At 53.1% G+C, this 27988-nt stretch overlaps 1 protein-coding gene across 1 annotated transcript; it reads right to left on the bottom strand.

The window, feature by feature from the left end:
- Positions 1-14: 14 nt before the first annotated feature.
- On the bottom strand, positions 15-27987 carry FLYWCH1 (FLYWCH-type zinc finger 1). The gene is made up of 10 exons (XM_069570568.1): positions 27668-27987; positions 24738-24850; positions 12465-12896; positions 11755-12213; positions 10314-10757; positions 9892-10155; positions 6903-7166; positions 5852-6124; positions 4111-4183; positions 15-1126 (listed from the first exon to the last, which is right to left on the bottom strand). Exons 3-10 carry the CDS (start codon positions 12796-12798, stop codon positions 1087-1089), a joined length of 2151 nt encoding a protein of 716 aa, XP_069426669.1. The 5' UTR covers positions 12799-12896; positions 24738-24850; positions 27668-27987; the 3' UTR covers positions 15-1086.
- Position 27988: the final 1 nt, after the last annotated feature.

Below are 27988 nucleotides of genomic sequence, written 5' to 3'. Positions count from 1 at the left end.
ACACACACAGCAGCTTTACGTGGCGAGGTATAAAATCAGGTTTATTGCGGGAAGTGTGGAGGCAGAGGGACAGCGGGGAGCGTCCGAGCTGTCACTGCCCTGTAGCCAGACAGCAGGCTGCACGGCCAGCTAGGCGGGAGAGGGGGAGCCCCCGGCCATCACAGGATGGGGGCAAGGAGCCGCTGGCGGGACGCGGCTCCCTTAGCAAGCTGCAGCCTTGGGTTGGTGGGGGACATCAGCCTGTTGCTCCCGGCTGTGCCAGAAGACAGGAGAAGGGGATGCCCCCACCCCCGTCATCTGGGTCTGCCTCTCCTCCGGCATCAAGCAAACCTGGGCGACCCAGGACAGTCTGCCCAGCTCAGGCTCCCACGGGCCCACATCACCTGCCCTGGGCATCGTCGACACCATGCTTGATTAAAGGTGGAGAAAAGCAAAGGAAACTCCGACAGATGGTGTAAGAGTCCCCTGGTTTCTGCCTGCTCTGCTACGGGATGGCCACACCCTGGCAGTAGGTGCCCACGGAGCGCGGAGGCCCGCCCGGCACCTGCCCGGCAAACACCACGTGGGGCAGCTCAGCCCAAAGAGGCAGGAGCTTCCCCAAACTCGCCTGTCTTCATCTTGGCGTGGCTGCCACGACGACTTTCCACTTTATGGAGCTCAAGTGGGACACCTGACAGGAAAGTCCTTGGCAAAGCAGCGGGCTCTCAGGATGGCTGGGTGTTTGCAGCTCGGCAGGCTGGGGCGGGGGGAGGTGTCCTTGTGAATGACGCTTCCCTTCTCTGAGCTTTTCGAGGCCCCCACAGGGGTCCCCCTGCCCGCCACATCACCCCACATCACGCACTGCTGCAGGCCACCAGCTCCCGGCTCTTCTCTGCCAGCAGGGAGACACCATCAAGCATTCTTCCTGGGAGGCCTCTGGAGGAAATGTGAAGCCCGTGGATGCTTTGGAGAATGAAAGAGAGGCTTTGTCGAGCAAAATCTAACTGGGTGGGAAGTGCCAGGGTCCTGCGAGGACCTGGAGCATCCTTGACACTGGTGACACGTTAGGTTGGGTTGGTTCCTCTGCTGTCAGGCTGGAGGCTGGCCTCACTGGGACTCACTGTCAAGCTGTGTACTTTCCACCTTCCTGAGGACACAGAAACACACGCGTCATGCAAATCCAAACATAGCGGAAGGAGATAATGAAGAGAGTTAAGGATAATAAAATAAAAAATGACCTAACATAAATAAAATGCAAAAAAAAAAAAAAAAAGGGACAGTTAAGGATTCCTATATTCCCTTCCCCCTAGAGATCACCATCAACCAGGTCATTTTTATACACATACATCACACTGGTGCCTTGAAAACACGGGATTGGGAACTCCTTGGCAGTCCAGTGGGTAAGACTTGGTGCTTCCCCAGCCACAGCCTGGGGTTCAATCCCTGGTTGGGGGGAAACTAAGATATCGCCTGCCAAGAGGCATGGCCAAGAAAACAACAACAAAAGAGAAACCCCATGCCCTTTAACTGCACCCTCAACGTTCCTCACCCTAGGCAAACTTTAATCTACTTTCTGTCTCCATAGATTTGCCCATTCTGGACATTTCACAGAGATGGAATCACACAAGTTGTGGTCTTTTGTGTGTCTGGCCTCTTTCACTTCTCATGACGTTTCTGAAATCCATCCGTGTTGTAGCGTGTGTCAGCATCACTCCTTTTTATGGCCAAATAACTTTCCATTGTCGGAGAAGGCAGTGGCAGCCCACTCCAGTACTCTTGCCTGGGAAATCCCATGGATGGAGGAGCCTGGAAGGCTGCAGTCCATGGGGTGGCCAAGAGTCAGACACGACTGAGCGACTTCCCTTTCACTTTTCACTTTCATTGGAGAAGGAAATGGCAACCCACTCCAGTGTTCTTGCCTGGACAATCCCAGGGACGGGGAGCCTGGTGGGCTGCCGTCTATGGGGTTGCACAGAGTCAGACACGACTGAGCGACTCCACTTTCACTTTTCACTTTCATTGGAGAAGGAAATGGCAACCCACTCCATTGTTCTTGCCTGGACAATCCCAGGGACAGGGGAGCCTGGTGGGCTGCTGTCTGTGGGGTCGCACAGAGTCGGACACAACTGAAGTGACTTGCCAGCAGCAGCAGCAACATTTCATTGTATGAATAAACTATATCTTGTTTTAAGCAGAGGGTACCTACAGTCACTGATATTCCAGAATCTCAGAAAAAAAGCAGTGCTTAGTCGTTCAGTCGTGTCCAGTTCTTTGCAACCCCATGGACAGAGGAGCCTGGTAGGCTACAACTACAGCCCGCCAGGCTCCTCTGTCTATGGGATACTCCAGGCAAGAATACTGGAGGGTTGCCATGCCTTCTTCCAGGGGATCTTCCCAACCCAGGGATTGAACCCAGGTCTCTTGCATTACAGGCGGATTCTTTATTGTCTGAGCCACCAGGGAAGCCCATGAAGAAAAGCAAGTGTTCAGCAAAAATCACATTCTTTGTACAAACAGTTAAGAGTGAGCAACTGTCATCATTTAGGGACAGTATCAGTCAAGCCCTGGAAGCATCCTGATCTGGACCCTGGAAGCTCAGGGTCAGCCTTACAAACAGGATGTTCTAAGGACAGGAGTTGCCGGCCTCCTGTGTTAAGTCTCTTCTGTATACAAGCTTGTATGATATTGACTTACAGACGGGGAAGCAATTTCGGATTCCTGGCATAATTCCCATTTGGTCGTGGTGTAGGATCCTTTTCACATTGCTGGATTCAGTTTGTGGTATTTTGCTGAGAATTTTTGTATCTGTATTCCTAAGAGATATTGTTCTCTAGTCTTCTTTCTTGTGTGTCTTTGCTTGGTTTTGGTGCCAGGCTACTGCCAGCCTTACAGGATGAATTGGGATCTAGTTCCCTGACCAGGGATCAAACCAGGTCCCCTGCACTGGAACATGAAGTCTTAACCACTAAGACCACCAGGGAAGTCTCTCAAAGTATTTTCTAATTTCCCTTGTCATTTTCTTTGAGTCACTGGATATATTTACAAATATGTTGTTTAACTTTCATGTATTTATGAGTTTCCCAAACTTTTGTTATTGACTTCTAATGTCACTCCACTGTGGTCATACAATGTACTCTATGATTTCAGTCCTTTTACATTCGCAGGGTCTTGTCTGATGGCCTACAAATGGTCCATCCTCGGGAATGTCCCACGTGTGCTTGAGAAGAATGTGAATTCTGCTGTAGGTGGTGGCCTCCTTATTGCTCTGCTCCCTCACTTGTTGTTCAGTTGCTCAGTCGTGTCCGACTCTTTTCAACCTCTTTTCCGGACTGCAGCATGCCAGGCCTCCCTGTCCATCACCAACTCCTAGAGCTTGCTCAAACTCAAGTGCATTGAGTCAATGATGTCATCCAACCACCTCATCCTCTGTTGCTCCCTTCTCCTGCCTTCAATCTTTCCCCGCATCAGGATCTCTTCCAATAAGTCGGCTCTTCGCACTGGCGGCCAAATTATTGGAGTTTCAGCTACAGCATCAGTCCCTCCAATGAGTATTCAGGGTTGATTTCCTTTAGGATTGACTGGTTTGATCTCCCTGCAGTCCAAGGGATTCTCAAGAGTCTTCTCCAGCACCATAGTTCGATAGCATCAGTTCTTTGGCGCTCAGCCTTCTTTATGGTCCAACTCTTACATCCGTACATGACTACCAGAAAAACCATAGCTCTGACTACATGGACCTTTGTCAGCAAAGTGATATCTCTGCTTTATAATATACTCCCTTCCTCGGATCACTTACTTTGGGGGAAAATAGCTGTCCTGTTTGAGGATACTAGAGCAGCCCTAAGGAAAGGTCTACATGGTGTGGGCCTCCAGCCCACAGCCCTGTGAGCGAACAGATCATTTGGAAACATCTACTCCAGCCCCCTTCCTCAAGCTTTCAGATGGCTGAAAGCTTGACCCACATGGACACCTTCCCTTCAATCTCATGAGAGACCTGGAGCCAGAACTATCCCAACTGGCCCCTCGTGAAACCTCAACCCATGGACGCTGTGAAAGGCAGTGAGTATTTGCTGTTCTTAGTCTTGAGTCTTTGGGGTAATCTGTGATGCAGCATTAGATAATCAATATAGTTACCCAAAACTCTGCTGGCATTCAGGAGCACACCTCTCGAAGCACAGTTGAACTTCAGGCAGAAGTTTTACCTTTTCTGAGGGAAAAACATTGAAAACATGGATTAACACTTCTTCTCTTGTTGAAGTTGCCAGAGGCAAAGGCACACCCCTTGGAACAATGACCTCAAGGCCTTAAGGGTGAAGAAAACCAAGCAGAATGACTCTGACTGGGGAAGTCATTGGGAATTCTGGTTTTCTGATGCCCCAAACTGAGTGCATGTGTGCCAAGTTGCTTCAGTCGTGTCCAACTCTTTGCGACCTGACCCCATGGACTGTAGCCCACCAGGCTCCTCTGTCTATGGAATTCTCCAGGCAAGAAAACTGGAATGGGTTGCCATTTTCTTCTCCAGGGCATTTTCCCGACTCAGGGATTGAACTCTTGTGTCTCCTGCATTGGCAGGCCAGTTCTTTGCCAGGTGAGCCACCAAAGAAGCCCCAAACTACCTATGCCAGGTAAAATAAGCTATTGGAGATTGTGAGCCAGGCTTCACCCTGTCACCAAAAAGACTGGAAGGCAACTGGATCTCGAAGAGGCCACACCCTTCATCCTGCCATAGGAGAGTCACAGTGCCTCCTTGGTTAAGTCAAACTGGCTTTCTCATGGAAAAGAAAAATTTTAAAGCAGAAATCAAGTTTCCTTTGGTCGTTTTATACAACTTGGATTCATTCATGTATAAGATGTGGCCCTTCCTATTTCCATGAATTAATATGAGACACTTTCTAAAGACTGGGTTTACATTCTGTTTATTTGAAGAGAAACCAAGTTCAGCTCAACATGGTTAATTATTTGCAAAACTATGTGTGTGCGTGCGTGTGTTCATGCTTGTGTGTGTGTACTCGTGAGTACATTCTTCTAGAGCAGTCTGTATTTTTTAAACAGGCTTTCAAAAGATACTACCATCTGTAAAAAATGAAGACCTCTTAGCGTAAAAGAGAGGAAAGAAACTGGCAGTTAGAATGGGAGTGTTTGCCTGTTTGTTTGGCTGCACCGTGTGACTTGAGGGATCTTAGCTTCCCAACCAGGGATTGAACCCAGGCAGTGAGAAGCTGGAGTCCCGATGACTGGACTGCCCAGGAATTCCCAGGGAAGTTGTTTTTAATAATGGGACAGTTTTAGGGACTTTCCTGGTGGTCCAACCCTGAATATTCATTGGAAGGACTGATGCTGAACCTGAAGCTCCAATACTTTGGCCACCTGAGGCAAAGACCTGACTCATTGGAAAAGAGCCTGATGCTGGGAAAGATTGAAGGCAGGAGGAGAAGGGGATGACAGAAGATGAGATGGTTGGATGGCATCACCGACTCAATGGACATGAGTTTGAGTAAGCTCCGGGAGTTGGTGATGGACAGGGAGGCCTGATGTGCTGCAGTCCATGGGGTTGCAAAGAGTCAGACACAACTAAGCAACTGAACAACTGGTGGTCCAGAGGTTAAGACTGTGCTTCCAGTGCAGGGGGCGTGGGTTCAGGTCCCTGATGGGGGAATGAAGATCCCACAGGCCTCACAGCCCCACCCTGCCAAAAAAAGGGATGGGACAGACTTCGGTGTGTTTCTCGATCCAGGAGAAGGAGCCAGTGGGAGGTAGGGTAGGAGACTCTAAAAAGGCAGGAAGCCCAGGGAACAAAGCTCTCCAGACCGGGTCGGCCCCTGGGGTGTCTGAGCCTCAGCCTGGCAGAGCGTCTTGTCCCCGGCCCTGTCTGTACCTGGGTCCTCCTGCTGGGCCGGGCCGGGGAGCTGCTCCCGCCGCCGCAGCGCCTCCAGGCCCGCCAGGTCGGGCGGGTGGCAGTGCCCTCGCATCACCGTCACCCACGGGCCCTGGGTGATGGCGCGGCTGCGGCAGCCCTTTCGGGCCTGGTCCCGGCACATCCAGTACACCTTCTCCCCGGCCGCCTTCTCCTTCCTGTAGAGGAAGGACTCGTACACCAGGAACCGGCCTCCGAGGGAAGTCCTCAGGAACTCCAGGGGCTGGGGGGCTTCTGGAAGGAACATGTCGTGTGAGTGGGGCGCCTGGGCAGGGCCCCGGAAGCAGGGCGCAGAGCTCCAGCCAAAAAAGTGGGGACCCCTGCCCCCACCCCAGCCTGCGCCACAGGGGCCTAGGGACTGAAGCTCAGGCCGCCTTGGCCCTGTCACCTCGGGGTGCGGGCTGTCTGCCTGTCTGAGGCCCTTGGGGCTACTGGGGAGGCTGGGCCTGCGGCCACCCAAACCCTGAGTTTTCCCGCAGGCCCCTGCTGACCCAGCTCGACCTCCACACCGGCTGGCAGGCGCCCCAGGGCAGGGGCTGGACTGGAACACTCTGGCAGGCCCGAGGTTGGTCTGGACAGTGCACCAGGGGCCTCCCCGCTCTGGGGCCACCCGCCCCTCGGCCAGCTGGTGACTAGTCAAATTCTCCCTCAGGAGATATTTTAAGACTCTGAACGGAAAGCTCATGACATGTTGGGGTTGGGGTGGCTGGAAGGCGGGGCTGGGGAGAGGGCAGACAGAGGGTCCCCCAGGTCTGGGAGCACTTCCCGCAGCTCCTGGTATCACTCCTGCCCTTCTCCAGGCGTCCGAGGGGGTCTTCCCCTGAGACCCCAGCCCCACCAGGACCAGCGCGGGAGTGTGGGGCCTCTCCCCCCGGGAGCTCACCACCCAGGGGGACAAACCCACCCCACCTGGGCCACAGGAGGACTGTCCCACCAGGCTCCCTCCAGTCCGCGCCCTGGGCTGTCCCCAGGGAGACCAGGCCCAGCCCCTGCCGGCCTCCCTCGCCAGCACCTGAGCCTTCCCTCTGGGCCGGGGTGGGGAGCTGGTCCCGCTGCCGCAGCGCCTCCAGGCCCCCCAAGTCGGGCGGGTGGCAGTGTCTGCGCATCACCATGACCCGCGGGCCCTGGGTGATGGCACGGCTGCGGCAGCCCATGCGGGCCTGGTCCCGGCACGTCCAGTACACCTTCTCCCCGGCCGCCTTCTCCCGCCGGTAGAGGAAGGACTCGTACACCAGGAAGCTGCCGCCCAGAGGGGTCCTCAGGAACTCAGGGCCTCCTGGGGAGAGATGGGATGGCTTCAGGGGAGGGAGGCAGGGAGGGTGGGCTGCTGTTCCAAGGTGTTGAGAGGGGGACCCAGGAGGTTCTGACTCGAGAACTCCTTTCCTGCCGTCCAGACATGGGAACCACGCAGGGGAGGGGGTTGGGGGTCTGTCAGGAGCGGGGGGGGGGCGGGGCGGGTGGCAGCCGTCAGCGGGGGTGGTGCATGGCTGGAGGGGAGGTATGGGATGGGGGGCATGCTTCTGCTCTCTCTGCACTCAATGAAAACGAAAAAGGCACAGGGCACAAACTGGAGATGCAAGGAGGGGAGGGGAGGAGAGGGCAGAGATGCTGACGCAGGTTAGACGCTGGGCAGAGGGGGCACCTGGTCAGAGCTAGCAAAGCAAGGGCTCGCCCAGCCTGCGGGGGCCACTCTCAGAACAGGCAGAGTCCAGCAGCTGAGCCCAGGGCACGCTGCATGCCTGAAGGGCAATGAGACAGGTGCCCGTCTTGGGGAGCAAGAGTGTGGGGTGTGGGGAGAGGAGGAGGAAGTCTGCAGCCCACCCTGTTTCCCTGCCCGAGTCCCTGGAGCCTGCAGCCAGGCTGGGCGCTTAGGTCTGGGGTCTCTCCCATCACCAGGTTGGTGCCCATATACAAAGCGTGTGGGTCTCACCTTCAACCTGGCAGACAGCCAAGAACCACTGGACACATGATCAAAGATTCTCATGTCTTCCACAATCAAAAAGTCAAGATTCTTACACCAAGTATCTCATATGAGACCATGTAAATCAATTTAAAGTGTATACAACAATCATTACCAGGAATTCCCTGGAGGTCCAGTGCTTAGGACTCCTCACTTTCACTGCTGGGGGCAGGGGTTCAATTCCTGGTCGGGGAACTAAGATCCTGCAAGCTGTGTAGCATGCCCTCCCCCCCACCCCGCCGCAAAAAGAAATCATTCTCCTTCAGTTTGTGCTGCTTTATACAACTGTGTGATCGACAGAAAATGGAAGTGAATGGCATATACCTGCTTGGAAAACTTCACCTGTTGACAAAAAAAAAAAAAAAAAGGGAAAGAGAGGCAAGCTTTACCCTAAAAGGCAGGGACCAAAGAAACCCACAGAGAAAAGGCACGCAGAGACAACAAGGCCGCTGCCAGGGCCTGGGTGGGGGTGGGGTGGGCTTTGTGCTCTGGGATGATGGGTCAAAAAGGAACTCAAATACGAGAGTGAAAGTTAGAAAGTAAATTGAAGAACTGGAAAGCAAAATCAAAGAAGTGTATGAAAAATGGGGAGTTGAATGTCATGGAACATGAGGAAATTTCTATGAGTGAAGGACACGAGTTTCTGGCCTGAAATGGCCCCGAGTGCCCCCAGCACAGCAACGCACCCCAGGGGCAGAGACACGACCTTACACCTTCAAGCAAAGACCCCTCCACATGGGTAGGATCAGTCCCGAGCACAGAGACCAGACGGCCACCGAGAAGGAGCCACAAACAGCCTGGTCCCACTCGGCCGGGACGGTTTATAGAACAAAAGTACAGCAGCTGCGTTGAGAGGAGGGGGCAGCGCGGGGGGAACTGCTGGTCAGAGGTCAGCAGGCAACGAGGGGATAAAAGACCAGCTGAAACGGTGGAAGGAGGCAGGCTTCAGAGAAGAGGGAAAGAACAAAGGAGCTGAGCGGTTTACTTAGGATGGGAGTTGAGGGTGAGGACAGCAAGGGGTGAGACCATCTCCAGATACACAGAAGTTACAAGGAAATGGGACAAAAGGAGTCGGGAAGAAAAAAGAAGGAATCAGAGGTCTCGAGTTTGAGAGAATTTTAGGGCCAGCCAGGCTCTAAAGGCGACTCAGAAAAGTCTGGGATTGGGAAGCCCAGAGGAGAGGCAGGTGGAGTCATGGATGGACCTGAGCAGAGAGCCCCAGCGAGCAGAGGGCCAGGCCAGGGCTGCTCTTGGCAAGACGTTAATATGCGAGTTACTGCGGCCTCACAAGGGTCAGACACAGGCCCTGTGGGGCCGTCGAAGGTGGAGGAGGGCCCAAGACCCTCATTGAGCAGCCCTGAGGGACAATGGCAGGTTCTGGGGGAGAGCGAAGCAATCACAGGACTGTGCCACCTTCAGCCCTCAATGCTTGTTACTTTTCGCAGTGTCAGCCACCTCCCCTGGAAAAATGACAAGCCGCCCTGTGTAATCAGCTTCCTCTATAAATCCTATTGTAGTTTTCCCTTGTAGCTCAGCTGGTAAAGAATCTGCCTACAATGCAGAAGACCCAGGTTTGATTCCCAGATCGGAAAGATCCCCTGGAGAAGGAAATGGCAATCTACTCCAGTATCCTTGCCTGGAGAATCCCATGGACAGAGGAGGCTGGCGGGCTACAGTCCATGGGGTTGCAGGAGTCAGACACGACTTGGCGACTAAACCACCACCACCGCCATAAATGCTATACGTGCGAAACAAGAAAGGAAAAGATGAGAAGGAGCAAAGGGAGCCCAGGTTGATCTGGTGTGCAGAGGTTCCGGGCTGGTCTGGGCAGGAGGGAGAAGAAGGGGATGAGGTGGGGGGGAGGGGGCGGCCGTGGGGAGGACAGGGAGGGGAGGAGCCAGGAGGGAGCTGCAACCTTCCAGAAGTCTCCAGTAAGGACGGGAAGATGCTTGCTGGAGGTCAAGAGGGCACAGTGGGCAGTCTGGGTCTCCTGCCTGTCCACTGAGGCTGCCCCCACCCCCACCCCATCTGTCTAACCAACCTGGGCTTCCTTGCTGGGCTGTGCCAGGGCGTTTCTCCCGCTGCCGCAGCGCCTCCAGGCCCCCCAGGTCGGGCGGGTGGCAGTGCCCTCGCATCACCGTCACCCGCCGGCCCTGGGTGATGGCACGGCTGCGGCAGCCCATGCGGGCCTGGTCCCGGCACGTCCAGTACACCTTCTCCCCGGCCGCCTTCTCCCGCCGGTAGAGGAAGGACTCGTACACCAGGAAGCTGCCCCCCAGAGGGGTCCTCAGGAACTCGGGGCCTCCTGAGGAGAGATGGGAGCATGGGTGAGTGGGGGGAACCTGGGACAGGAGCTGGGGGGGCCGGGGGCCAGGTTGGGCCTGGTGTTGCCCTGCCCCACGCCTCCTGGGACCTTGGGGAGCAAGACTGGAGGGAGGTCCGGTCCAGCAGGTGTGGACTCACCCGGGTCCTCGTCCTTGTCCTCCTCGCCCTGGGGCTCAGCCGGGAGGTCCTCGTCGTTGGCCATCGGGCGCTTCCTGGGCCGGGGCCTGGTGAGAGTCAGGGGCCCGGGCCCTCTGTGGTAGAGCAGGCTATCCACGCCTTGGAGCGGCTTGTCCTCTGGGCCCCCGGGGCCGCCCGGCTGGGCCCGAACCGCCGCCATGGCCCGCTCCTGCTGCCGCCGGGCCTTCAGGCCTTCCAGGTCGGGCGCGTGGCAGTGGCCCCGCATCACCGTCACCCGCCGGCCCTGGGTGATGGCGCGGCTGCGGCAGCCGTGCTGCGTGTGGTCGCGGCACGTCCAGTACACCTTGTCCCCCACGGCCTTCTCCCGCTTGTACAGGAAGGACTGGTGCACCAGGAAGCTGCCCCCATAGCAGGTCCGCAGGAACTCCAGGGGCGGGGGCCCTCCTGGGGGAGGAAGCGGGGTGGGGGGCTGGGTGGGCACCGGCCGCGGGGGCTCCAGGTGTGCCCCCATGGACCACCTGCCCAGCGAGCCAGAGGCCATGCCCCTCTCCTGATGTGCCCGCTGTGCCCGCTGCCCATGTGCCCCCGCGGACCACCTGCCCAGCGAGCCAGAGGCCATGCCCCTCAACTGGTGGCCAGTGCGGGTGGTCTCGGGGCGGGGCTGGTGGGGAGGGCCGAGCCAGCTCTGACATGCCATACGTCTGCTTAGGGTTTGTTTGAAAATTGGATGTAGTTTTTGAGCAACACAGGCACACTCCATAAAATAAAATGGGACCAGAAGACACACATGAGAGGCACACACCCTGCGCCCAGCCCCTTAAATCCCTGAACTCTTCAATGCTTCGCAGGTTAGGAGGCCTACGGCCTCAGGGACCAAGCCCACCTCCCAGTGACTGCTAATAAAACCTCTGCAAAAACAAAACGAAAGCCAACAAACAGATGAAGAATGAAAACCTCTGCAAAGACTCCATCTAGCAGTGACTCAGCGACAGCACACGCTGGACTAGGGCTGGCATTTCCCACCCATCAGTGCCCAGGCCCCTTACAGAGAGGCCACAGCCCATCTTGTGAACCTGAAGAACTTCACTAAGGCTGCCCAGGCGCGTGAGGTGGGGCCGGACCTTGAACCCGGGCCACGAAGCTCACGTCTCCCACTAGGCCCACCTCCCCAAACTTCAAAGGTTGCCAGCACTCTGTGGGGCCCACAAACCTCCGGTTTGTGCCTCAGGAAGCTCCAGGAGGACCTGGGCCGCCCAGTCCATGAGCACTGCTTCTACCCCCACGGGCTTAATGATTATTGGGACACCTTTATATTTTTAAAATCGTTTTTTGACTTTGAGTGTGTTAAGAAGCCACAAAGGACCCGGGTGTGTCTTTGGGCAGAGGAGAGGGGCATGGTTCCCGCCTGCTCAAGGGTAAGGCCAGGGTGGGGGGCACTTACTGCTCCCCAGCGTCGAGCGTTTCTTCGGGGGCAATCTCAGCAGCGCCAGGGCTCGGAGCCCCTCGTCCTCCTCGGGGGCCAGGTAGCTCAGCACTGGGCCTGGGGTCGGCTCTGGCTCCACAGGGCACAGCCATGGGCCCGCCCCCTCCAGGGGCTCCTCCACCCCACTGCCAGGGCCCTGGGAACCCGCCAAGCCCTCGGGCAGGGCCGGGCCGGGCCGCTTCTGTCTCTGGCGCCGGGCCTCCAGGCCCTCCTCGTCGGGCGGGTGGCAGTGTCCCCGCATGATCGTGGCCCGCGGGCCGCGGGTGATGGCCCGGCCCCGACAGCCCAGCTCAGTGTGCTCGCGGCACTTCCAGTACACCTTGTCCCCCACGGCCTTCTCCTGCTTGTACAGGAAGGACTCCAGCACCAGCAGGCGGCCCCCAAACGGGGTCCTCAGGAACTCCAGGGGCTGGGTGACTGCAGAAGACAAGGCGGGGGGCAGGTCAGCTGACCTGGAGCAAGGCTTGCAGCCAGGGGTGTGGACGGGAACACGGGCTGGGGCGCCCAGGGACACTTTCCTGCCCTCGCCGCACCAGCCTGCGACAGGGTCAGGGAGGCCCTGCTCAGAGCAGGGAAGGGATGGCCAAGGTCACCCTGCCGGAAAAGCCCAAGTCTGAGCACGCAGGGCCACAAAGTGGCTGGTCGAGGGCAGCTGGCTTGGAACTCACCGATGTTTGGCTTGCTGGGTTTCAGTGCCTGGGTCTGGGGCCTTGGCTGGACCACCGCACACTGTTCCTCTACTGGCAGGATCTGGGGAGTGCCGGCCAGGGTATCGGGGTCAGCCATCTCCAGGGTGAGGACGCAGTGCACTTCTTCAGGCTGGGTGTCCACTCCATCGCCGCTCTCAGTGGAGGCCGCCAGGAGGACCAGTTCAGAGAACTCCATGGGCTTCACGGGGGCTTCGAGGACGACATCTGTGCCTGGCTCAGGGGGCTCAGGGGAGGGCTCCTGGCCTGCCTTCACGCTCTCGCCCTCCTGCTCGCTGGGCTCAGGCAGGGGCATTTTGGGATAGGCGGCCGGGCCGCCAGGCCACGCTCAGGTCTTAGTAGGATTTGTCCTCCACCTCCCTGCAAGGAACCTGGCAGTCCAGGGGCTCTGTCCTAAGGGAGGAGACAAAATCCCATCAGCAGGGACATCCCTGGCAGTCCGGTGGATAAGACTCTGGGCTTCTAATGCAGGAGACATACGTTCGATCCCTGGTTGGGGAACTAAGATCTCACATGGGAAAAAAAATCCCATCAGTGGAGGGGCCCTTGGGCCAGGGTTCAAGAGGAATCTGGGCTGGAGGATAGGGCAGGTGGGGCTGCCCTGTGCCCCCCACGCCCACTCCCACCTTGGGGAAGGACCTGAATGGAGCTGGAAAACCTGGGCCGGCATGTCTGCTGTCTTGGCAGCCTTGGGACCATCACCTCCCCCAGCCAAACCTCACTCCCCAACTGTAAAATGTGCCAGAAACAGGGCTCTCCAGGGGTTTCTGGGGTGACCAAGGTACTGACAGCTGTGAGTTACTAGGAATCCAGGCCCACAGGTGCTGAGCTCAGGGTCGAGTGCTTCCACGGGTTTGTCCCATTTAACCTTCACTCCACGTTATGGAAGTTGTTCTCATCGCCCCAGGTTACAGATGAGACCACGGAGGCACACGGCCATGGAGCATAGCTGCGGGTCCGGTCGAGCTGGCCCAGGGCCCGCCCCGCACTGCGCCTGGGCTACCTGGTCCAGGATGACGGGAGCCGGTCTCCCTGAGCAACGGGTGTCGGGGAAAAGCACTTGGGGGATGTGAGCTCAGGTCACCGACCCTCCCAGAAGGCCCGCTGCCCTTCACCCCGACACTCTGTCTGTGTCACCAGGAGCGGGGGCTGGGCCCCCAGGGCACTCTGCAGGCCCCAGAGGGGAGCCTGGCCCTGGGAGGCTGGCCTCTGGATTCACAAATAGATCCAGTCCCTATCCCAGGCCAGAGGCCCGGGGCCCCCAGGGCTAGGGGATGCCAGGGCCCCACGAGGGCAGCGACTTCTGTCTGAGCTGGTGCTGGTGCTGCCCCAGCTGAGTGGGGACAAGGCTGTGGAGGTGTCCAGAGGAGCCGTGGTCACTGAGGGTTCCCTGGCTGCTGGTCTGGAGAAACAGAAAGGATGGCTGGCAGGGCTGGCCTGGAGACCTGGTCCCTGGGGCATCGGTATGGGGGCGTTAGTGACTGCTTTATCTTCTTGGAGGATTGGGTGGGATGTATGTCAGGCCCTTTCCCACCTCTCAGTAACAGCCCAGAATCGGACCTCAACCTTTCGGCTTCCCCATCTGTGAGCTGTCACCCCGGGTCCCCCATTCCTGCCGCGTGGCGTTTCCTGGTCTGGGGCCCACATGCAGCTCCCCAAGGTCTATCAGACCACGCGCGGCGCTCCTGAGTCCCCGAGGAGGCAGAGCCAAGGCCATGGAGGGCAGGAGCAAAGGCCTGTCCTGACGGGCGGGGACTCAAGGAACCTAGGAAACTGGTAAGGGGACGCCTGACGGAGTCCCCGGCCAGATCCTTCCTCTAGTGTCATCCTCCAACCCCCGCGCCCCCTGTGCGGCCCACCCCGCCCCTCAGGCGGGCGCGGCGGCCCTGGGGACCCGGGGGCACGTGCGATGGCCGAGGCGGGGCAGCGGCGGCGCCTCCGCGCGCGCGGCAGCTCTGGAGGGAAAGGCTTCCGAAAGCAGCCCCGCCCCCTTTACCGCCCCGTCCCCGCGCGCTGATTGGCCCCGGCGCACGTCCGTCCGCCGGGAGCCCGCCTCCGCGGCTTGAGCGGCGGGGGTTGAGGGGCTGAGGAACGCGGTATCTACCCCGCGTCCTTCCCACGACACGGCGAAAGGCCGCAGGGAGCCAGCCCTCCCTTCCACAGGCCGTTCAGACAGCTCAGGCCGCCAAAATGTTGCGGTCATTGCCCACCCAGCACGCACATTCCTATGGGACCCTGCGCTCGGTCCGCAGTGGAGGCAGCAAGGACCCTGACCTCAGTCTCATGCGATCAGAGGCCAAAGCCTTCCGACACAGAACCCCCACATTCCGGTGGAACTTCACCCACAGTCATGGGCACCCCGAGGCAGTGTAATTCTCTCAACTGAAGCTTTTGATTACAAAGCTTAAAATATGCCCACTCCAGTATTCTTGCCTGGAGAATCCCCATGGACAAAAGGAGGCTGGCAGGCTGCAGGCCTTGGGGTTGCAAAGAATGGTACATGACTGAGCGACTAAGCCCTGTGCATGTACCTCAAAGGATATGGAACAAATTCCAGTGCAACAAAAGACCTCCAACTGTGACTGACCACAGGCTGTGGAAAGGCTTGGGTCCTTGCAACAGGCTGCAATTTAGATTTGATTGAGGGTTCCCATTCTCAGCCACTAAAGGGCCTTAAAGTGTAGACTGTTTAATGACCACAAATCCTCCCATAAAGTATGCAGGCCCCTCTGCAATGTGGTCTTGAACCTGAACTGGTCTCCAGCCTGGACTGGTCACTTGCTGTAGCCAATAGAGCATGGCAGGAGCTTGCTGTGGGGGGTCACCCTCTGAGACAGGGGCCCTGAGACTGCCAGGGAAGGAAGCTATATGAGGGGCTACACACAGGGGATGGAGGCACTGCCAGGTCTGGAGGGAGACCATTTCCACTGTCAAGTTCAGTGACCCTTCAGTTGTGTGTAACCACAAGAAAGAGCCAGGGAAAAGTGGCCCAGGCACCCCATGGAACCCTGATCAATAATAGACTACAGTTAGTTTAAGCCAGTAAGATCAGGGCTCATTTGTTATGCAGTAGTAACTGATACTCTTGGCAAGCAACTGAACATAGTCAGTTTTGACTTTTTGATAGATGGAATAATACTAATGGATATGGAATATCCAATATCAAAGTGCTTTTGAACTCTTGAACTCTAAGTGTCATCCAACAACACAAATTTTAAATCCCTCAGATGCTCACATTTGAAAGACTGGTAACTCAGTGAGAGGAACAAAATATTAAGTATAAAGGATATCAAATGAGAATTGTGCATTTTAAGCATCTGTAATATGAAATAAACCAAACACAAAAGGACAAATGCTCTATGATTCCACTTACATGATGTAGCTAGTCAAATTCATAGAGACAGAAAGTCCAACAGTAGTTGACAGGGGCTGGTGGGGAGGAGGACTCGGGACTTGGTGTTTAATGGGGACCATTTTGGGCATCCCTGGTAAAGAACCCGCCTGCAGTGCAGGAGACACGGGAGAGGAGATATGGGTTCGACAACCCACTCCAGCGTCCTTGCCCAGAGAATCCCATGGACAGAGGAGCCTGGTGGGCTATGTCATAGTCGGACACGACTGCGCATGCACTCACGGGGACTGTTTCAGTTTGGGAAGATGAAAAATTTCTGGAGATGGGCGGTGGTGATGACTGAACAACTATGTGGCCGAACAACTAAGTGACACTGCACTGTCACTTAAAAGTGGCTAAAGTAGTAAGTTTTTGTTATGTTTATTTTACCACACATGCAAATAAGATTATTTTAAAAACCCCACAACTATGGCAAACTATACATAGTAACGCTCCATCTCTCATACTGATGAATGAGGTTCTCCACACAATGCACATTTCTGATGAAAGTTATTCCTCCGTGATTCTGAATTCTACAATCTCTCTTTCACAGTTCATCCATTGAGGAGGAATGCTTCTTAAGCTCTAATGACTCATCACTGTCTGGATAAAGAGAGCATACAAATTTTATCCTGATTTGGAGGACGAAGTGTCCAGTCCAGTTCCCTTGGTACCCCCACACCAGGGCCCTTTCTCCATCTGAATGATCTGCTTTCCCTGGTCCCCAAGCCTCTCTGCCTCCTCTGGGTCTCTGCATTTAGAGTTCTCAGGCCTAAGCTTCTCGTTGTTGTTCAGTCGTGTCCGACTCTTTGTGACCCCGTGGACTGCAGCACACCAGGCTTCTCTATCCTTCATCATCTCCCAGATTTTGCTCAAACTCATGTCCTTTGAATCAAAGATGCCTAAGCTTCTCATGTCTCCTAAATCCTAAAACAGAAGCTCACAAAACCCCTCCTTCCCTCAACAGTTAGACTTTTTGGAACAGTTCACACCCCTTCCTTCTCTGCCACGCCATCTAGCACCTGCCCCCTGACTCTTCAGACCACCATCTTCCTCTTTGGCCTGAGTGCAGGATCGGCACCTGCTGGGTTAATCCAAAATCCATGCTTCTCTCCCAAACACCTGGTCTGGCCTGTATGTGGTCTATCCATGCAATGGAATTTATTCAGCCTTAAAAATGAATGAGGGCTTGCCTGTGGCTCAGTGGTAAAAAAAAAAAAAAAAAAAATCCACCTGCCAAGCAGAAGACACAGGTTCAATCCCTGGGTTGGGAAGATCCCCTGGAGAAGGAAATGGCAACCCACCTTGCCTGGAAAACCCCATGGACAGAGAAGCCTCATGGGCTAGAGTCCCTGGGGTCGCAGAAGAGTCAGACACGACTGAGCAACTAGACAACAGAACAAAAGGAATGAGGTTCTGATACATGTTACCATGTGTGTGAGCCTCGAAGACAGTATGCTCTGCGAAGGATCCCAGACACTAAAGTTAGCACGTGGTATGAACCCATTTGCATGAGATGTCTACTAGGGATGGAAATTAGATTTGTGGTTGATGGGGGTCGGACAGGAAGGAGGGGGAGATTCAGGAGTGATGCTAAGGGTTTCTTCTTGGGGGAATGAAAATGTTATAAGGTTGACTGTGAATACACTAAAAACACTGAATTCTACACTTTAGATGGGGAAACTGTGTGCTATGCAAACCATATCTCAATAAAGCTGTTTAAAAAAAATCCTTATAGAGAATTCCCTCGACCAGGACTCTGTGCTTTCACGGTCATGGATTCAGGTTCAGTCCCTGGTCTTGGAACTAAGAGCCTGAAAGCCAAGCAGTGCGGCCAAAAAACAAATCATTATAGGTATGACTCGAGTCCCCAGGGTCACTTGGATAAAAAACAGTCTTCACCATAAACAGGCTTCCCACTCTTGGGCTTGATTTCTTCACAAAAGTGGGCATGGACTATATATTAAGATATTTTGTAAGTTGTTAATATCATATTGTAAAAACTTTATTGAAAACACTTTTAAATGTTGAGAATGTGACACTGATAAATTATCTTCAATTCTGCCACTCAAATGCACTTGTTTCTATTCTTGTATTAGTGTCTTTAATATACGTTTAACTTTCTGTTGCACATACATGTGTTCAACATGTTTGTTGTTTTCTTCCTCTTTATAGAGTGGGAGGCCCCCACCTGCAGACCAGATGGATCTCTCCTAAAGGACCAAAGTATTATGTTGTATAACCAGGCCCCGAACATGAACACAAATCCAAGTCCTCAGCGCAATACCAAAATAGAGCCACAAGAGGGTGATGTTGCTCCTTGAAAGTACAGCATCCTTGGTAGAATTAGATGTACCACAGGGGGCGCCAGTGATAAAGAACCCACCTGCCAATATGCAGGAGACAGACATGAAGAGATACCGGTTAAATTCCTGGGTGGGGAAGACCCCCTGGAGAAGGGCATGGCAACCCACTCCAGTATTCTTGCCTAGAGAATCCCAAGGACAGAGGAGCCTGGCAGGCTACGATCCATGGCGTCGAAAAGGGTCAGACGCAACTGAAGGGACTTAGCGTGCACACAGTGTTATAGAACTAGAATTTGGGAGTTTTTCCACGTTGGACAAATAATTCAGGAAGACTTCCCCCAAAAAGTTTGTATTTACAAAATATATTAGGTAGAAAGTGAAATCCAGTGAACAAATTCAGCAAAGATTACAATTTCTAAGCTGTTGTTGTTGTTTTAAAAAAAGACCAAAATACTCCTTGGATGGTGACACTGCCTCTAGACCTCAGTACACTTCATTTCTTCTGGCTCATCTCAAGTCTGGTCACATTTGTTGTTTATTGACTAATTTATGTATCTGTGACTTAAAAAAAAAACTATCACTAGGAGGAAATACCTCACAACGTTAAAACTAGTAAGAAAAGCGATTAATTTTTTTCCATTAAATTTCTTCTGTTTTCTCAACTTTGTTTACAATGTGCGTGAGCTCTTTACAGTGGGGAAATATCACACACTTTAAAGATAAGCTGCACCTCCTTGCTTGGTAATTGTTTTCTTTAACTCCATATCTCTCAGGAAAAGCAGGGATTCCATTCCTCTGTAAGATGGGTCATAAAAGAAGACAAAGAGGAATAGAGATCATGGGGCAGAGAAACAAGTGAAAATCAAGAATCCTGTGGTCTCCGCTGTGGGCCTTTGCAGAGCCTCAAAGACTTCCCCCAAGACATGTATTAAGCACAAAGGGGGAGATAATGACTCGACAGTGGAGAAATCGCGCAGACACAGCCTTTAAGTGCTCAAGGCCAGCTTCATTGGTAATAAGACACACCAGCACCATGACCTCCTTGACGAGTCACACAGCGTCATCTCTGGTGATGTTCCTGCCCCGAATGAGCGTCCCCAGACAAGTCACTTGGAGGGACATTCTAAACGACTGACCAGGACGTGTCACAGGGTCAAGGTCATCACGGAGAAAGAAAGACTGAGGGCCTGTCACTGGAGGAGACACAAGAACGAGACGCAAAACGGGATTTGAGGACAAAGGACGTTAGGGGCCAAGCTGGTGAAACGAGCATAAGGTCGAGAGTTCAGGTGAATGGTATGGGACCAGTGTGGATTTCCCGGACTCGATCACCGCATGTTTGGTAAGACACTGATATTCAGGGAGACTGGGTGATGAGCACAGGGGAATTCTTTATTTATTTATTTTTTTTTTGCATTTTTTTTTAAAGAGTCTAATATTAACTCAAAATAAAAGGATTTTGAAAACTAAGTGTCAAACCTATAGACACAGTGGAAGTTGACAGAGAAAATAAGTGAGCCACAGGCCTTCTGGGTGGAACAAGAAGAGAGAAGGGAGGAGGGTGGAGGAGAGCAGGGGTTACCAAGGGGCCATTCCAACCCAGAGCCACAAGGCTGGTCCTCAAGCTGGGACCTGAGCCAAGAACAAACATCCTATGACATCACGGGTCTCTCTGCACCATTGCCCCCTCTGCTTCTGGGGAAACAGGCTCGGGCCTGAAGCGAGTGGCCCAGGACCACATGGCTAGTGACAGCCACGTCTTCAGAGCTGTACTGATTGGCCCTACATACCATCTATTTTATGGTTTAGTACTGTGGCTTGGAGAAGGGAATGGCAACCCACTCCAATATTTCTGCCTGGCTACAGTCCATGGGGTCACAGAGAGTCAGACAAGACTGAGCATCTAACACACTGTGGCTTCCAGCTGATCTGGCCACCAGGAGCCACCGTGGGGGTCTGGAGAGTGGGGCGGGGAGCAAGGAGCTTCGGGGAGAAGTGACCTGCCTGGCCTGGCTGCCCCAGCGCTGTCTGCTCAGTGCCCCCACCTCCAGCTGCTGCACTGCTGCTAAGCCATTTCCGGTTTAGCTTCTCAGCTTTCACCAGCAGGGAGAGCGACGCAACTCCCAGTGAAACCTTACAGTGCTTTCTGTTTTCCCAGGTGGGTTCCGACCATACGTCCTTCAGGAATCCGACGGACTGTGGTTACATGCCTCATAGTCGCCAAATGCCATTGAGGTGCCTGGGGCTAGGTGAGGGCTCTGCATAGGTTATTTCATTTTATCTCCCAAATACCTGCCTCCATTAGGCCTGCTGTTCTTTCATTCACTGGTGGCTCAGGCAGGAAAGAATCTGCCTGCAATGTGGTAGACCTGGGCTGGGAGTGATCCCCTGGAGAAGGGAACGGCTACCCACTCCAGGATTCTCGCCTGGAGAATCCCATGGACAGAGGAGCCTGGTGGGCTACAGTCCATGGGGGTCACAGAGTCAGACATGACTGAGTGACTTTCACTTTCACTTTCTTTCACTCACAGAGGAGGAAACTGAGGCTCACTTTTAGGTTTCTGTGATCAGGGAAGCTGAGCTGCTAAAGCACAGCCAGCGTGCGAACCTCCTGTGTCTGTTTTCTGGGCTTATACTCCTAAAATTAGTTAAAAACGGTTCTTTTTAAGTTGAGGATTCTGACCCATAGGTATTGACAGGTATCGACGACGGAGTAGGGTTAAGGCCGGTGGTCCTCAGTCAGGGTGCTCTGCCCTCCAGGTAACACGTGGCAAGGTCAGGAGACATTTCTAGCTGTCACAAGTAGGGTGCAGGACAGGCTCCTGGCCTCCGTGGGTGGGGGCTGAGGATGCAGCTCAGATCTCGGGAAGCCCCCACCACCCCCAGGAGGAAGGATCTGGCCTAAAACAGCAGCAAGGTTGAGGCTGAGAAACCCTGCCGAAGAGCGGGGTTTAAAAAACAGCGCAGAAAGGGTGCACCCATATAGTGACGTTACGTTCAGTTTTCACAAAGCTTGTATGTCAATTATTTGTGTATGTAATACTTGGGGTGTTTGATACTTTAAATTTACTTTTTATCGGAGCACTTGATAAAAATGCAGATGCTTGGGGGTGGAGATTCCTGGAGCTCTGCCTGGTTACCTCTCCACCAGCCAATTAGAAGAAAGTCACGCACCCTGCAGCCTCCACCCCAAATTTTGCCTATAGAGACTTCCCCTGAAAGTCATCAAGAGGTTGGGGGTGGTTTCTGACCATGAGCCATCCATTCTCCTTGTTTATGTAATGTTAGTCGTTCAGTCATGTCTGACTCTTTGTGACCCCATGGACTGTAGCCCGCTAGGCTCCTCTGTCCATGGAATTCTCCAAGCAAGAATAGTGGAGTGGGTGGTCATTTCCTTCTCCTTGCTTGGCCCTGCAATAAACCTTTCACTGCTTTAAAAAAAAAAATTCAGATGCCTAGATTTCCCATCCAATATGTGAGAGTGAATCTAGAATCAAATTCAAGAATCTGGAGTTTTAACAAGTACCCCTTGAGGCTCTGGTCCTGGTGGATCACGGACTCAGCTTTGTGAAACACTGGACTAGACGTTCAAAATTTTACATACTCAAAATTCTCCAAGCCAGGCTTCAGCAATACGTGAACTGTGAACTTCCTAATGTTCAAGCTGGTTTTAGAAAAGGCAGAGGAACCAGAGATCAAATTGCCAACATCCGCTGGATCATCGAAAAACCAAGAGAGTTTCAGAAAAACATCTATTTCTGCTTTATTGACTATGCCAAAGCCTTTGACTGTGTGGATCACAATAAACTGTGGAAAATTCTGAAAGAGATGGGAATACCAGACCACCTAACCTGCCTCTTGAGAAATCTGTATGCAGGTCAGGAAGCAACAGTTAGAACTGGACATGGAACAACAGACTGGTTCCAAACAGGAAAAGGAGTACATCAAGGCTGTATATTGTCACCCTGCTTATTTAACTTAAATATGCAGAGTACATCATGAGAAACGCTGGGCTGGAAGAAGTACAAGCTGGAATCAAGATTGCCGGGAGAAATCTCAATAACCTCAGATATGCAGATGACACCACCCTTATGGCAGAAAGTGAAGAGGAGCTAAAAAGCCTCTTGATGAAAGTGAAAGAGGAGAGTGAAAAAGTTGGCTTAAAGCTCAACATTCAGAAAACTAAGATCATGGCATCCGGTCCCATCACTTTATGGGAAATAGATGGAGAAACAGTGGAAACAGTGTCAGACTTTATTTTGGGGGGCTCCAAAATCACTGCAGATGGTGACTGCAGCCATGAAATTAAAAGATGCTTACTCCTTGGAAGAAAAGTTATGACCAACCTAGATAGCATATTCAAAAGCAGAGACATTACTTTGCCAACTAAGGTCCGTCTAGTCAAGGCTATGGTTTTTCCCGTGGTCATGTATGGATGTGAGAGTTGGACTGTGAAGAAGGCTGAGTGCCAAAGAATTGATGCTTTTGAACTGTGGTGTTGGAGAAGACTATTGAGAGTCCCTTGGACTGCAAGGAGATCCAACCAGTCCATTCTGAAGGAAATCAGCCCTGGGATTTCTTTGGAAGGAATGATGCTAAAGCTGAAACTGCAGTACTTTGGCCACCTCATGCAAAGAGCTGACTCATTGGAAAAGACTCTGATGCTAGGAGGGATTGGGGGCAGGAGGAGAAGGGGACGACCGAGGATGAGATGGCTGGATGGCATCACGGACTCGATGGACGTGAGTCTGAGTTAACTCTGGGAGTTGGTGATGGACAGAGAGGCCTGGCGTGCTGGGATTCATGGGGTTGCAAAGAGTCGGACACGACTGAGCGACTGAACTGAACTGAACTGGAGTAGATGTCCTTGAGGTTCGGTGGCCGGAAGATCCGTGGCCACCCTGAGAAGGATCTGACGTTTCCTTTGTGCAGGACATCACGTGAAGTGTTTCTCACATGTTATTTCATCTGTCACAACGTACAGGTTCTTTCATTAGTGTGTTAAACAGAATCGTTAATGTTTGTTTATTTTCACACCGATGGGAGACTCATGATTCCTTCTTGTTAAAATGATCCTTTAATAACAATCTAACAGGTCTCAGACACCTTAAAGTATTTTGGGGACCTCGAGTGGAATATGCCCAAATTTTTAAGTAGTACAGATGAAATCTGGGGGAGAAAGCTTGTTGGGCATGGCTTCAGTACCTTGGGATAACATATACCAGACTTTTAAAAGTCCAAACTGAGGTTCCTTACAGAGACTTTCAGCAAAGCAAACTCAAGAAGGCCTACAAGGTGAATTAACAAATGCGCCACACCTGTGTAAATGATCAGCCCTCCCACCCCGTGTGACAGGACCCCCTCCATTTCATGCAAAAACGACCTTTCGTTGAAATTATGAGGCTGTAGCGGAAATTTGTGCATCAGTGGAAAACTGGGCCTTGTCTGGAGCACAGCCTTTCAGGTTACACCATTCTAGCCTCTTGTTGTCTCTGAGCTGCTTTTATAACTCTGCACAGGCAACAGAACAAGGCGAAATAGTTCTCGCCTGTAGACCCATTCTTGCTTTCTCACCATGTACGTTACAGATAAGTAAGCAATTTCTCCAGGTTTTCCTCCATGTACGCGTTCATGTCAATACTCCTGACCTATAGTCTTCTAGAATCTTCTTTGGATTCCCTTGCAAACTGGTTATAAGATCTTACTGGTTCCTGGATTAATGGGTTAAGCAAAAGCTTGAATACGCGTTCATTTTATATCTACATCAAAGAGTTTTATTTCCTCTGTTTTGGTCTTAAGCCTCTGCTTTTCAAATCTCCCTGGTCATTGGTATTATAATCTGTGGGCTCCAGTCTGCAATTTTATTTATTTGGTTTTTTAAATTTATGTTACTATTTTGTTTGGCTGTGCCAGGTTTTAGTTGTGGCACTTGGGATCTTTAGTCTTCACCGCGGCATGCGAGATCTTTAGCTGCAGCACGTGGGGCCTAGTTCCCTGACCAGAGATCGAACCTGGGCCCCCTGACCTTAGCCACTGGACCACCAGACAAGTCCCCAGTCAGCACTTTAAAAAATCGCATAGGAAATAACTAACCTGCATTGCATGTAATAAAAGTAAGCATTATTTTATGAAACTTCTATTTGCATTACATTTGTATATTTGTTCTAAGTGGATTTAAATTGCTTTCTTTTTTTTGGATGATCACTGTTTGGAGGTAAATACTTGGGCCCTAATGTGTTTGTTTTATAATATTTTATTTTCACTCAGTAAAGAGTGACTGGAGTATTTTTAAGTCAGGCAGATGTGAATGGAAAGTGCAAGAACCTCACAGTCTACGGTTAATCGCTCTCTGATGCTCTTTTCCTCCCCTCCCACATCAAGTACAGAGCAAATTTGAGTGCAATACTCAGCTTGCCTGCTCTGGTAAACCCAACACCCAAGAGACACATAATATTACATGCAAACTGTTTTCAAATACCAGTGGGTCCAAGCCCTAAGATCCCCACTCAGCTGCTGATGGAGGAGCAAGAGAATTACCTTCATAGACAAGTAAGAACCACCTTCACGGTCCGCCAACACCCATCATCAGCGCTGGCTTGCTGGGTGGGAGACCAGGGGCAAATCCCATCACTTCTCTGGACTAATTTCACCTGGAAACAGGAAAAGTGGTGAATGAGATACTGTACGTGAAATTCTTCCATAAACTCTGAGTCATCACATAAAAGAAGGGGGTGACAGAGGATGAGACAGTTGGATGGCACCACTGACTCAATGGACATGAGTCTGAGCAAACTCAAGGAGATGGTGAAGGACAGGAAGCCTGGCATGCTGCACTCTTTGGGGGTCACAAAGAGTCGGACATGACTGAATGACTGAACAACAAATATCACATAAGAACAGGGAGAACACTGTCCAGGCCCCGGAGGGGATCCGAATGATAGAAAGGGGAGGTGCAGAGGTCCTGACATTTGAAAAATGTCCTGGATGATTCTAAAAGCTGCCCGCGCCCCACTAGGACGTGCACACTGATTGGCTCACGGGCCCTCCTGTGATACAGATCCTGTGATACAGATCACATGATCTGTATGTGGTCTCCAAGTGTGCACACGGGCATTAATGCTGGGAGAGAGGAAGGTAGCAGTGATCCCCCCCAAGATTAAGGATTCTGTTCCAAAGCAGGGCTCCTCAACCTCAGGATGGCTGGCCTTTGGCACCAGATAATTCTTTGTCATGGGCCTATCCTGTGGAATGAAGGATGTTCAGCAGCATCGCTGGCCTCTGCCTGCGAGATGCCACCATGTGCTCAGTCATGCCCAACTCTTTGTGACCCCATGGACTGTAGGCCACCAGGCTCCTCTGTCCATGGAATTTGCAAGCGAGAATACTGGGGTGGTTTGCCATTTCCTCCTCCAGGGGATCTTCCCAACCCGGGGATCGAATCTGAATCTCTTGAGTCTCCTGCATTGGCAGGCAGTGGTTCTTTACCACCACCACCTGGGAGATGCCAGTTGCATCCCTCAAATCCTGATAACCCAGGTTTGCTGAATGTCCCCGGAGGACCACTGCTCCAAAGCAGTTTAGAGGCAGAGGGCACAGAAAGGGAGATTTCAGCTAATCGGACTCCTGGCCACAAATCTCCTAACCCCTGTAGATCACAACCGTGGCGGTTTCCACGCTTCCCGTATCAGGCCTGACTTGTCCTCACGTCCCAGGACACTGGGTCACACCATCTTCCACGCCCTCCCACCCCACATCACCTTGGGGCTTCCTCTCCCACCACCTCCCTTTTTAAAACACTATTTCTGCATGCGTCTGGAGGGGCCAGGTCTTGGTTGCAGTTCGTGGGCTCTCTGGTCGTCATCCCAGCACTGATGATCTTCTCCTTGCGGTGTGTGGACTCTTAGTTGAGAGTGGGGGGTCTAGTTCCCTGGGGTGCGTGCTCAGTCGTGCCCAACTCTTTTGTGACCCCACGGACTGTAGCCCGCCATGCTCCTCTGTCCACGGGATTTCCCAGGCAAGAATACTGCCATTTCCTTCTGCAGGGGATCATCCTGACCCAGGGATGGAGCCTGAGACTCCTGCATCGGCAAGCAGACTCTTTCACCACCTAGTTCCCTGACCAGGGATCAAACCTTGGCCTCCTGCATTGGAAGCACAGTCTTAGCCTCTGGATTACCGGGGACATTCTGCCTTTTTTTTTTTTTTTTTAAATTTGGCTGCAAGGACCCGAGGTTCTGGGTCTGGAAACTCAGTTGTGGCATGCAGGATCTAGTTCCCTAATGAGAGATGGAACCCAGGCCCCCTGAACTGGGAGCAGCGTCGTCTTAGCCATTCAGCCACCAGGGAAGTGCCCCCACCATCTCAACTGCCTTTCTGCCCAGCATCCAGATTCTCCCTACGAAGTACTGACTTCCTAAAGCTCAGTTCGAATCATTTCCTTCTCCAATGACAGTGGTGTCCATCTCCATTATAAACCGTCCACAATCTAGCCTCCAGCTTCCCCAAGTCCATCTAGGAGCTTTTGGGAGAGGAACAAGGTAAAACTGCCTGAACTGAACTAAGTCCTAGAAATGATTTTGGCCTGGAAAAGCATTAAAGTCAGAATGATAAAAAATATACCCTTTCTTTGGAACTGAAGTTTACACGTGATTGATTATCTGTTACTGGAGTTCAGCATGCTCCAAACACAAGGGGTAATGGAAGCGAAAGAGTGTGTGTGTGTGTGTGTGTGTGTGTGTGTGTGTGCTCAGTCGTGTCAGGCTCTTTTGGACCCCTGTGGTGGTTAAAGCAAGGGCTTCAAACTGGTCAGACTCATTAGGTCCTGAAATCAGTTTAATGGGTTAGCAATAGTCTTTTTTAAAAAAATGGAAAGAAGAGAATAGACTAGAACAAGATAGGATAGAATTAGAACGCACGTAGAGTAGATCTGGCTGCGTCATGTGAGGTTGGGGTAAGAATCTCCCTTTAAACTTCTCTCTCAGTAATAGGCATTTACAGGCATGTCAGATAATATTTCTCACTATAGGTTGAGTCTAAAAAGTTTGAAAGCACCAACAGGCAATCTATATATTCAGTAGTAGAAGCAGTTGTAACAGCAGCAAAAAGTGCAAGGTCACTGGACCTCCGGAGCTGCAAAGTCAGGATGGGGCTCCGGTGGATGCCAGGGCGGGGGCAGTACTGGGTGGGGCGGACACGATCAAGGAAAGGCAAGCCCATGTGGGGCTCCCTGACTTGGGGTGTCGGGGCTCAGTCCCGGGGGGTCTGGTGGGTTGCAGGGGAGGAGGAGAAAGGAGGCTGCGAATCGCAGGTGAAGGACAAGGAGGCGGCCTGATGGAGGGACGTAGAGTCCAAGGACACCCCATTCCCCAGCATCAGCAGCCCTGGGGACCCCCGGGAGAGCCCGGCTGGGGGCGCAACCACGCCGAGGGACCCGAGACCCTCCCCGATCCGCTGGGGCCCGTCCTCACCGGGCACCGGCCGGGCGGCGACAACAGCGGGGCCCTCGCTCTCCGGAGACCGAGCCGCGCGGCGGGTCCTCTGGCCTCGGGCCGCTGCAGCCACCGGCGTCGACCTCGCGGCCCAGGCCCCTCCGGCCACCGCAACCCGGGTGTCCACCCCCCGCCCCCACCTGCCCTCTCGGGAACGAGCCCCGTGTCGCGCGCTCCGCCCCGCTGGCCGTAGGGAGCGCGAGCCGCCCCGCCGAGAGCCAGCCTCTAGGAGCGCACTCGCGGGTATCTCGCGAGCATGCGCAGCAGGACCGCGGGGCTCCATTCTTCGGACAAACTCCG

This window comes from Ovis canadensis, chromosome 24 (genome assembly GCF_042477335.2).
Source record: "Ovis canadensis isolate MfBH-ARS-UI-01 breed Bighorn chromosome 24, ARS-UI_OviCan_v2, whole genome shotgun sequence".
Lineage (NCBI taxonomy): Eukaryota > Metazoa > Chordata > Mammalia > Artiodactyla > Bovidae > Ovis > Ovis canadensis.
Note: the sequence above shows the minus strand (reverse complement) of the source record. Positions and strands in the feature narration are given on the sequence as shown.

What these genes read in the sequence shown, in the direction of transcription:
- FLYWCH1 (XM_069570568.1), bottom strand. Translation starts at nt 12,798, where the DNA reads ATGCCCCTGCCTGAGCCCAGCGAGCAGGAGGGCGAGAGCGTGAAGGCA. An exon ending in GGCCCAGAGGGAAGGCTCAG is followed by an intron (nt 6,125 to 6,902) that starts GTGCTGGCGAGG and finishes TGTTCCTTCCAG; the next exon opens with AAGCCCCCCAGCCCCTGGAG. An exon ending in GGCCCAGCAGGAGGACCCAG is followed by an intron (nt 4,184 to 5,851) that starts GTACAGACAGGG and finishes TTTTTCCCTCAG; the next exon opens with AAAAGGTAAAACTTCTGCCT.